Source organism: Triticum aestivum, chromosome 4B, assembly GCF_018294505.1.
Source record: "Triticum aestivum cultivar Chinese Spring chromosome 4B, IWGSC CS RefSeq v2.1, whole genome shotgun sequence".
Classification (NCBI taxonomy): Eukaryota; Viridiplantae; Streptophyta; class Magnoliopsida; order Poales; family Poaceae; genus Triticum; species Triticum aestivum.
Genome location: NC_057804.1, coordinates 13147778 through 13159565, shown reverse-complemented (window position 1 = coordinate 13159565; position 11788 = coordinate 13147778). Strand labels below are relative to the sequence as shown.

General features: G+C 52.7%; 1 protein-coding gene and 1 non-coding gene across 2 annotated transcripts; both read right to left on the bottom strand.

The window, feature by feature from the left end:
• Window positions 1-5621: 5621 nt before the first annotated feature.
• On the bottom strand, window positions 5622-5692 carry TRNAG-GCC (transfer RNA glycine (anticodon GCC)). The gene has a single exon. It is a non-coding gene; the product is annotated as a tRNA-Gly (tRNA).
• Window positions 5693-7343: 1651 nt separating this feature from the next.
• LOC123090575 (cation/calcium exchanger 1) lies at window positions 7344-9511 on the bottom strand. The gene has a single exon (XM_044511895.1). The coding sequence runs from the start codon at window positions 9329-9331 to the stop codon at window positions 7595-7597; it is 1737 nt and encodes a 578-aa protein (XP_044367830.1). The 5' UTR covers window positions 9332-9511; the 3' UTR covers window positions 7344-7594.
• Window positions 9512-11788: the final 2277 nt, after the last annotated feature.

Here is an 11788-nt window from a genome sequence, read left to right as displayed (position 1 = left end):
CCGGAGACGTGCACTCGGCTGCTGGTGGGTACATCTCTGTCATTACCCTCTTTGTGGGCTCTGTTCCGGTCGACGAGACCTTGAACGATGATGGATCTCGCAGCAAAGCCTGGTTCTCTGGGGTCGACTGGAATTCTTCGCCCGCCACTGTACTGGCGCCTGTCATCCTGTTGCCGAGGCATATATGATCCACCCCTCCGGGAAGGAGTGGGCACTCGACGCCGATCGTGGCGATCGACTCGGTGATCATCCTGCTCATAGTTCCTGTACTGATCGTGTTGGTCACCATGCCCTTCACGCCTCGGGGGCGATCTGGGGCTATGAGCTGACTGGACAGTATTCACCGCCACGAACCTGCTATGAATCTTGTTCTGCGACTGCGACACATCCGAATTATGATCTCCAGCTGCTCGGAGCAAATCCCTGATCTGCATCAAGCCTCTGCCAGCATCTGACTGGGAAGGCTGAATCAACTTTGCTATGCGTGTTGCAGCTGCCAAATTCTGAATTGGAGTGCGGTATACCTGGGTCGGGGGTTTGAAGAGTTGGCGTCGACTGGAGTCTGGAATCCGTTGTTGTGCGTGCTCGTCGAGTGCCCGCTGAAGGTTCTCCAGTCGAGTGCGCTCAGCCAGGTTGGCCAAGCGCGCGTCCTCTAAGGCGCGATCCTCAGGGGTTTCTCCAACTATCGGAGTATGGAGCGCATCCATGTTCTAGCGGCGAAGCTCTTCCCTCTGCTGCGAGTCGAGGGGCTCGGGGCGGTACTCCTCATGGCCGTGCGACGGGTCGCCCCGCCGTTGCCTCCCTCGGCGCCAGGGAAGCCGGGAGGAACGTGCGGCCCATTGACCATCAGGACCTCTGCCGCCGGATCACTGCTGTCGCATTCGGATGCAGTCTCTGCGGAGCCAGTCGACAGGTCGAACATGCCGTAGAGAGATTCGTCGGGCTCGATTGCCGCGACTTGGGCAGCGGTCGACTGGCGAGCCACTGCATGCCTCACCCACCGCTGGAGCCTCGACCGACCGGAGCGCTTACGTCGGCGGGAAGCTGGAAGGGCGGACGACATGGAAACCGGCCGATACTGAGTTGACGGTTGCCGCAGAAGGACGCCGTGGACGCATGCTCGAAAATGCGTAGCTCCGCGGACCAGGAGCGCATCCACGTCGAGCGGAGCCTCCTGCAGCCAGGCCGAGTCATCGGCGACGAATGTGAGCGCGCCGAGACGGATCTCGCGGCCCTCAACCAAAACTCTGCCTGAAACCATGGTGATGGGAATTGAAAAGATTGCAACTTCTCCAACAAGTCGCTAAGACACCTGCCCCACGGTGGGCGCCAACTGCCGTGGTTCTAAGTCTGACAGTAGAATGGGGGGTAGGTATGGAGAGGCAAGATCCCTCGCGTGGAGAGATACGGCTGAGATCCCTCACCTTGAGTGTATGTGCCATATCCTGTATCGTCGGGAACATATGGTGGGAACATATGGGTTTGGGGAAACATATGGGTTTGGGGAAAGATACAGCTCGGGCATCGAATCCAAGCCCATGCCATGGTCCTGCGATGTCTGCCCCTAACGAAGCAGCACCGAAGAAGAGTGATGTAGTGGAAGAGAAGAGTCATGTCGTGGCAATGTCGTTGTAGTACTCGGACCCTCCCCCGCTGCCCATGGCTTGTACGCGCCTCGCTCGGTCTGGAAGACGGCGCCGCACTCGGTCTGGCTGGCCTCGGTACTGGCATGTTGTACGCTCCAGTGACAACGTCGTCGCCTCTACCACATCTCAACTTTGTTAGCATGTATTCTTTAAAACGTTTATTGTATGACTTGACAGCTTGTCCCCTGGACGGCATGCTTTCCGTCCCCATCTGCCATATATTGTGGGCAGTTTGAAGCTGGAAAAATATTTGGTTGTTATTTGGTTGAACTGATTATGAAATGATGGACCTGAAAAAATTACTAGTGATTACCATCCGATCATGATAGTAAGCTGCATGCAGCTCAATAGGTCTCTGCATCTGCTCCTCGTGCGTGAGATTTGTTGGTATCGTAGCTGGTTGACCGGCCAGGCTTGCACGCGTGCTGATGCAGTACCACTGCTTGTACGCTTGAGTTGTACTTCCATCGTACGGTCTGCAAAATTATATAATAACATCAACCCTTGTGATGAAAGCAAAGCATCTTCATGCATCGTATGGTCATCGTAAATAATGTAAATAAAATGTACCTAAGTTGATACACTATATCTGCTAGCGCGTCATTTTCCCACTTCTGTACCCATTGAATGTTGCGCTCCCTCCAATCGTAAAGACTCCAACCATGGCCCATATTGGTTAGCCTGCAAATTATGTAACAAAGTGTGAGTTTAGTAAATGAAAAAGGACACTAACTATTTAGGAAGGTCACATCTTACTTATGGGTTTCCTCGTTGGTACATCTTGGAAAAGGTGGTGGAATCTCTTGATACAGACCTAACTGTCTCATGACACGCTCTGGGTTGTAAGGCTCAACACACCACAGGAACAATAAGTAGCAGCGAGTCAGCCAGAATGCACTATCGGTCAACATGCCTGCTGTGATGGGTCGTATATTAAAGACCATCTGTACATGATCCTGAGTCCATGGGTTCCATGTGACTACAGACTCATCAAGTGCCTCAAACTGCTGGTGGTATATAGGGTAACAATTTTTCGCAATACTTGGATACCAATGTTTCCGTGCCTTTGTCCACCTACTGGCCATAGTTACACAACTGCCCTTGCTATAGTCGTATGGGTGTATGGGATTTATTATACGAGGTCGTCCTACAGGGAGGTATTCCCAGGACCACAACTGTAGAAACTCGTAGGGGACACAAAGTAACAGAGCTTTTTTGAGAAGGAAGTTTTTTGTGTGGCATCACACAAGTCTCTATATGTATGAGATAGACTGGCAGAACCGAAGCTGTATTTTGGCTGCTCGGGTAAACGTTCATCTACCATCTTCTCCATAATGGAGATGAGGCCAGGGAGAAGTACGTCCCCATGTGAATTTGAAACATAACCCCGAGGAACCGCAACAAATACACAAACAGATGTCTTTTCCTTGTCTCAGAATCAACGAAGCTAGAAATATTAAGAAAGTTCATGAAGCCAGGTGAGTGGGATGCCACGAGGGCCACCAGTACATTGGGATTCTGGCATTGTCATCCCAAGACGGTCTGATATATTTTGTGCCCAAGTTTTAGACACTCGTCGAGAGACTAACAGCTCACCTCTAATTGGTAGAGCAAGGATCATAAAAACATCTTTCAATGTAGGTGCAAGCTCCCCAAAACGAAAGTGAAAGGTGTGGGTTTCAGGTCTCCACCGGTCAACGAGGGATGTCAAAAGGGATGGGTCCGAACGTAACTAGGATGGGTCTTCGCTTGATGTGAGCCTAGCAAAAGCATGTAGTCCATAAGCGTCAAGGTGAGGAATGAAATAATTGTGTATTGGCCAGTTTTTCTTTACGGTTCAAAGTCTGAAACTCCAATAATCATGTTCTTTATTTGGGTTCAAAAATAGGTGGCAACGGTGGCCGGCATCATGGGGCCCCTCCAAAAGTCGCGGCACTTCAGCCATAACCTGCACACAAACATACAAAAAGATACAAAGAGATTCAATTTACAACAAATATAGATACAATAACACAAAGAGATTCAATAATACAAAGAGATATAATTTACATTAATTAGCTGAAGTTAACATCACGGATACAATAATACAAAGACATTCAATTTAAAATAAATATAAATACAATAACACAAAGAGATTCAATAATACAAACAGATTCAATTTAAATTAATAAAAGTATAATACAAATATAAGTAGACATAGCGAGTACAGATAAATCAACATCATGCGGTGTTGTTCGCTCGATACGGGCATTCCCTACGTGAATGTCCAGGACACCTACAAACGCGGCATCGCCTTGGTTCTCCCATCTGGCTATGGTCCATGTCATTGCGATGACGCCTAGACTGACATCGTCCTTTGGCGGTTCTCATCAAGTCGGCATTCGGAACCCATTTCGGCCCATCTGGCCATAACATTTTGTAGTTCATATAAATGCCCCAGACCCAGAACTCACTGTTCCAAGTGTTGTACAGATTGTACATGTTGAAGTACGGTGATATGTATGGCTCAATGCTGGCCAGACGTGTAGCGCCTATCTGTGAGGTGTTGCACAGTGTAGTGTGGCGCCTTCGTGTCGGGCGCCACACAAAAAGGTCAGCCGCGTGAAATAGTTTCACGGGCAGTTTATTCTGTGATTTGATTTCGTCCACAGGTCAAATTTGTCAAATTTGCCGTTTTTAGGCTTCAAGTTAGTAGTACTATTCCTCAGGTTCTGTAAACAAATACTGGTTCGTGTATGAAGTCATTCCTACAAGTGAAAACAATGTCACTGAAAAGATGGTGAGAACACAGCACAGAGGAGAAAGATAAAGAACAGGTAAGTGGATCTACAATATAAAATAAAGGGTCCCGATAACTGCCACACGTGTGGTGTATCGGGTAGTTGTGCCACACGCCTCGTGCGGCATGAACAGCAACCAGCCCACACACCTACATGTGGGCAAAACAACTAATGCACACACACATCTTTTTTTTCCTCCCGGACCCTCTCACACGTGTGCGTGTGGGCGAAGTTGATAATGCCCACACGTCCGTATGTCAGGCCTCATACCCTCCTGGTCCTGCACGCGACGCGTGACGCCCACCGCGTGCCCGCAGTTGCCATGGTCCAAACCCTCGTCCATTTTCGTTTAACTGCAGTTGACATGTCGCTGAACTACGGTTGCCATGTCGGACAACTTCAGTTGTCATGGTTTCTCAACTGCAGTTGTCATGTATGGTCTGATCTAATGTAGTTGCCATGATTTCATAACTTTAGGAGTTGCCACATACTAACACTAGGCAGTTGAGAGAGTTGTCATGTGCTCACAAGCATGCTAGGGCAGTTGTCATGTAAAAAGGAAGAGTTGACATCTGCTAACGTGCACGTTGGGGCAGTTGCCATTTACGTGCACGTTGGGGCAGTTGCCATGTACCATGCAAAAACACATGGCAACTCGGTAAAAGAGAGTTGTCATCTGCTTACGTGCACACTAGGCAGTTGTCGTGTACCCTGCAAAAACACATGGCAACTCGGATAAAAAAAGAGAGTTGCCACCTGCTTATAAAGCACACTAGGGCAGTTGTCATGTGCATTACAAAAACACATGGCAACTAGCAGCTGGGGTGTGGGAGAGGAGAAGGGCGTGTGGGCGAGATGGCAAATGCCCACACACCAACCCCTGTGTGTGACTGAAAACTGGTGTGTGGGTGAACTGCTAAACACCCACACACTGGCCCCTCCATGTGGTAAAACGGATGTGTGAACGAACTATGTCACACACCACACACACGCCTTGTCCTACGTGGCACAGAAAATCAGCCAGATTGTGCCAAGATTCGTGCATATAGTACTGGACGGTGATGGATGCATGTGGTCGAGATGGTCAACGCCCACACGTGTGGGCCTTAACATTTCCAAAAATAAAACAAGTGAAAGCATTAATTAAGAAGGAAAGATAAAAAACGGAAAATGGCTAGGAGAAACTTAAAAACCTTGCACCAGCCGGGAATCGAACCCGGGTCTGTACCGTGGCAGGGTACTATTCTACCACTAGACCACTGGTGCTTCCATGATGCTAAATTAACTTTAGGTTATAAGGCTAACTAAAGTAATTAACGAGGTCCACTACTCTACTTTGTTTGCTGCGTAGAACAGTATTACGGAACAGGGGCAGACAGCCTCCCATCCCGCGGTAACGGAGAGAAAGAGAAAGCGACCACAACAATAATACTCTACCTAAGAAGAAGCCAAGAAACAAAATGGCTAGTCTGAGAAAGAGAATGCAACACGATGTCACGGGCTCACCGGCCAAACCAAACCGGAAAGAGGGGCTCCGCGCGGCGCACTTGAGCCGGACGAGGAACCGTGATCGTCTTGGCGTCGCTTCGCATCGCTGTTCCGGCACCCGTCACATCACCCATGTACTGGTACCGCTCTATCCGGTGTGGAGCACCCAATAGAAGCAAAACGTTGCGTCATTGTCATTACGCTGTACGAGTCTTGAAACGCTCAAACGCACGCGGCAGTTTCTTTCGTTTCGTCGTCGTCGTCGTGGTCATGTACGGTGTAAATTGCTACCACCCTCCCGGCCGTGGCTATCCAGGAGGACTAGGAGCGTGGGTGGCGATCGCCGGCCGGCTCCTTCGCGATGTACGTGTATGTACATTCATTCATATACCGCGCGAGGGCCTGAGGGAGCGCGACGTGCAAATTGCCAAAGGGTGGGATGAAAAGGAGGGAGAGACCGAATTGCTCAACGTGGACCTCCCTCCTTCCCTCCCAGGAGACGCGAGAATTGCTCAAAGGGTTGGATTTGGTGCTCCATCAACAAACAAATGGGAAGGCTCAGCGCCAACTTTGCCGGTATGCATATACTGTGAAACTAAAGTCATCAGCTCCGGAGAACAAGTCGCGAGACGAAATCCTGGAGCAAGACTCGAACCCAGATGTATGCGCACCTACTTAATTTAGTCCGCGAGGAAGGAAAAGAAGAATAACCATTTCCCGTCGGCCGCTGCCCTTGTCTACTGGAGTAGCACACACGTCGACGCATAGGAATGATCTAGCGAGGCCCTGTGCTGTGCTACCTGTTAACGCGTCGACGACGAGAACTCCTCGAACCCAGAAGATGCTCGTTCATTTCTGCGTAAGCGCGTTGTTTGTGGGCGCATAAACAAAGGGGACCGAAAGCATGTGTACAGGGTTGTGTCTGTCCCCTCCCCCCGGATATGTGTATGCCATAACTAGCACAGTACTGTGGTACTACTGCTCCTCCATCATCAGCATGAGGAAGGGAAACACATGGCTAATTGATTTTATTTAAGGAAACAAAACAAACATGTTGCTACATTCGGCGGCGTCGCTAGTCTAATTTAGAAGCAACGGAATCTGGCAACTGGGATCAAGACAGGTCCGTCCCATGGTCTTGTCTTAGACTTGGATTTTGTGTGTCGGCGCCGGCAAATCCATCCTAGAGATAATAGACGGGTGCATGACGAGGCAAAATAATCAACGCAAGCCAAGCACAACGGCCGCCATGTTTTCCTGACGACGACGACTTCCTGGCGGGATCCGTCGTCCGTCCGTCCACCGGCCATCGATGGCGCCAGGAAACGAAACGTGGTCCGAGAGCGAGCTCACTCGATCGCAACGTCGAGCTAACCCGGCCGAGCAATTACTCCAGATCGATACGTACATGTATTCGTTTCTCGGTACGTACCGTGGATGGAAAATCATCTTTCTTGATGCTAGCCCAACCAAAACGATCAACAATTACATCCACTAGCTAATCCCTCGGTAATCACCAACACCTACAGGCTGATCGCTAGCGCTAATGCTACCACTGTACAAGCATCTGATGATCCATGCATGTGTCACCCTCCATCCTACGTACATCGCCGCACAGTGCCGCCATTGACGGGAGCAGAGCAGAGCAGCATGTCTCTGCTGCTGTGGCGCGATGGCTCGCTACCCGAACCAGAGGCCGAGGCTGTCGAGGACGCGGACGCCGAAGAAGGCGAGGTAGATGGTGATCAGCCCGGCCCCGTACACCCGGTCCAGCCGCATGCCCCTCGCCGGCACCACCACCGCCGCCCACGCCAGCCCCGCGCACAGGAACCCCACCGTCTCGTACACCGCGGCGTCCGCCGGCAGCGTGAACGGCGCCGGGTACTGCGCGCCCGCCGCCAGCGTGAGCGACAGCCCCAGCCCCACCACCGTGTTGAACAGCGGCCCCGCGTAGCAGGCCGAGACCGCCGTCTGCGCGCCGCCCGGGCCGCCGTGCGTCGCCATCGCCACGTTCGACACCAGGTCGCCCAGCGAGTCCCCCCACGCCAGCACCGTCACGCCCAGTACGCTCGCCTTCACGCCCACCATGTACCCGATCGCCACCAGCAGCGCCACCAGCTCCCGCGCCAGGGTGTACGCCCAGAGCACGCTCATCAGGAACCCCGCGGCAAGCCACGGCACGCGGCGCCGGCGTCCCCGCGGCGGGGATGCGGCGTCCGTGGTCGCCGCGGCGAGGCCGGCCAACAGGAGGCCGAGGACGGCGCCCCCCGCGAGGAGGATCGCGTGGCCGTCGCTGGTGCGGTGGTGGCGCGAGGATGTTGCCGCCGGGCTGTGCGAGGTCCAGGTCGTGGCGAGGAGGACCGGCGCCAGCGCGGCGGAGGCCACGGCGCAGGGCCGGGACCAGCGGTGCGCGGCGATGTCCGGGATGGTGAGGCGCCGCGGGAGGTAGAGCGGCATGCGGAGCGCGCACACGAGGTAATGCAGGCAGGCTGTTGCCGTCGTGGAGCCCGGCGCGGTCTTGGAGGAGTAGGACGGCAGGGGAGGGACGTCGTCGTCGTCCTCTAGGAGGAGCGGCGCCGCGAGGTCGGGGTGCGGCGGCTTGCCGGGGTCGGCGCAGCACTGGGAGGTCCAGACGAGGACGACGTAGGCGACGTAGATGGAGACGAACGACGCGGCCACCCAGACGCTGATCGTGCCGCTCACAAGCACGCCCACGAGGCAGCACAGCGCGAAGAAGAGGAAGCAGAGGTCGCGCACGAACCCGCGCAGCTCCACGACGGCCCCGCCGCGTGACCCGGCGGCGAGCGCGACGACGCCGGCGACGACGGTGGAGACGAAGAGGGCGCCGCCGAGCGCGCTGTTGAGGCCGACCCCGCCGCCGTCCCCGCCGTCGCCGGCCGCGAAGGAGACGACGCTGGCGAAGACGTCGGGCGCGCCGTTGCCGAGGGAGAGCAGCGTGACGCCGGCGACGGCGGGGGGCAGGCGCAGCGCGGCGGAGAGGCCCTCGAGCGACGCGCAGAAGTACTCGGACGCGGTGTCGCCGAGCAGGTAGAAGAGGACGACGAGCCAGAGCAGGGACGCCGCGTAGCCCGCCGCCGGGTGCCCCGCGCCGGCGAAGCCGCAGTAGAAGAGGCGGAGGTAGTCGACGTAGCCCGCCGGCGCGCAGGGCGTGTGCGACAGGAGGTAGGCGCACCGGGCCTCCGCGCCGTCGAGGGACTGCAGCTCCTGGCAGTCCCCCCGCGGCCTGGCGGCGTAGAACGGGGAGGAGAGGGCCGCCCGGTGCACGGCGTGACGGAGGGTGGGCACGGCGGTGGAGTCGTGGTGGCGAGCGGAGAGGGGGAGGGTTAGGAGGAGGAGGAGGAAGCAGGCGGTGGGGACGGCGGCATTGCGAGTGCGCCGGCTGCGCGGGGGCTCCATAAAAGAAGTGGGCCGGGGGTGCTAAATCGGGCGGCGCGCTAGGACGGCATGGCGGTGGCGGGCTGAGGCTGAGGCTGAGCGAGAGGGGCGAGCGGCTGGGAGGGATCTGCGGCGGGAGTGGCGAGAGCTCCGGTGTCGGGCACGGCTTGGCCGAAGACGAGGAGTGGAGAGGGGATTTGTCCTTGCGAGTTAAGTAAAGGAGTTGAAGGATCTCAAAAAAAAAAAGTAAAGGAGTTGAAGGAGTTGAAATGTGACGGTGCGAACGGGCAAAGTGGGGACGTGGGTTCAGATTGCGCGTGTACGTACGTGGAGGCCACCGGCGCTCTTTTTCTCCTTCTTCTGCTGCTCCGGGACTGTGTAGACGCCGTGCTACGTGCCGTCATGCGGTGTGTCCGTATCGTCCGACGGACGGTGCGATCGGTGAACCTGAAGCAAAAAGCAAAACGCAATCAAAAAGCACACTCATCCTCTCCACAAAAAGAGACAGGTCAGATCGCCCACACGTCGCCGTTTACGCAGGTCATCCTTGGTTAAGATCTTCTTGTTAAATGCTAACCAGACAAACACTAAATATCTATGGGGGACAAAAAAAATTCCACAAGTTTTTTCCAAATGGGTCAATCATCATCACAATTAGGGGTGTAAACTGTAATAACATCTAGCAGCTCCTTTCATTCAGCTAAAAGGGTCTCATGCACACATCGTATGAACTTAAGTTTTAATGTTGAACCATCCCAAATCTGGGCAACAGAGCAGTTTTGCTCCTGACATATCGTAAACATCCCCGAATTGTGTTTTCAGCGTAGTATCCCAACCCAAGAATCATGCGAAAAGTTGTTATCTCTGCCATTACCTAGAGACCATTAATAGAGGGGCGGGCTCGCACAAAAGCTTTTTCGCGAATACGCAAAGCTTGCGTATCATTTCATTGATAGAAAGAGTAGAACAAGTACAGCAGGGGGTACAACACATTACACGAATGCAGACAGGCGTGAACATGGTGTCCGGAGCAGACAGACGAGGGATGCTCGGCCCGAAAAGGGGAAACAACACAGCTAAACCAACCAAGCCCGAACCGACTGAGCCGAACCAACAGTGAGACCCAACATCACCAAAGCCAACATCGGGGACACCGCGAGCAAGCAAGATGGCGCCTTCAAGAAGAAACATGACGCCGACACGTCTTTGCCATCCGATCCGAAGCAGTCGGACCTAAGGTTTCCCCTGAGCTCGAAGAGGGGCTCGCACAAAAGTTCGAGCGATCCCTTTCCAGAAAGGTGAACCCGCATTAGTTTTAGACGAAAGAAGGTTGGGCTTACTTGTGTTATACTTATGATTGACGAGAGATATCCAATTTTTGTCTCCACCTAGAAAAAACCTTTTAGACCAAAAGGCCAACAAAGCCAAATTAAACTCCCCGAGGTTAACAACCACTAAGCACCCAAAAGTCTTTTTTTAGAAACAAACTCTCAATTAGCAAGGTGGTATTTATCATTATCCCCAAGACCCCCCCCCCCCCCCCAAAGAAGAAATGAGACATGAGCTTTGCTCTTACTGTACTACACGCAGGTCACACCTTTTTTTTCCTTTTTGCGAATGCTACTTGCACGCCTCTAATTCAGTCTATCTCGTCGCATTGCTATGGAGTACTGACAGGGCTTTTCCGTAAAAAAAAGTGTGAGGATTGGGCTCTTGTTGATTTGTGTGGCTATCTAAAGGTGTAATTCCGATCCCTGTAAAACAAAAAAAATGATTTTTTTTCAGCAATAAACATTGCTTATTTATGCACAGAAAAGAAAAGCATTGTTTAGTTTTCTACCTACTTGCATATTGTCCCGATGGAATACATTCATGGCATTACGAGAAGATAACAAAAAATCAACGCTCCAAGATGCTTTCGAAATTGGCCTTCTTGAAACATTTGATTTAGTTTCCCCTTTTCCAGAGCATCATGAAACTTCAAATGCAGACGAAAATCTAAACAATGTTTGTCACAACAAAAAATCATTCGTTCTAACACATTTATTATTATTATTTTGTTGTTAATAGGGGCAAGTACACCCAGGAACTCCACGTCCTCTTTCAGACCGTTTTGTTGAAGAAAAAAGGAGGATTCCCCCTCTTTAGGTAACGGTTGTTCAGGTTTGAACGATGAGTCGATCAACGTATGAGCGTACGTGAACAGCTAGCGATGCCCTTTTGCTCTTCTTTTTTTTTCTTTTTTGAGTTGGAAACTCTAGAGGCACCTCTGTCAAGGAGAGGTAGATGGGGGGAGAGGGAGGGAGAGAGAGAGGTGTTGGTCCAAATTTTTGAAACAAAAGCGCTTAGAAGAGAAGTTTGACATAAATAACTCTGGTGAATTATGAGCTAAACTGGCTACACAGCGTGACCAAAGTCAATCGTCACATAGCTAATAAGCCCTCAAGCGTACGTGGACTCTCTTGAAGAAACACTTCA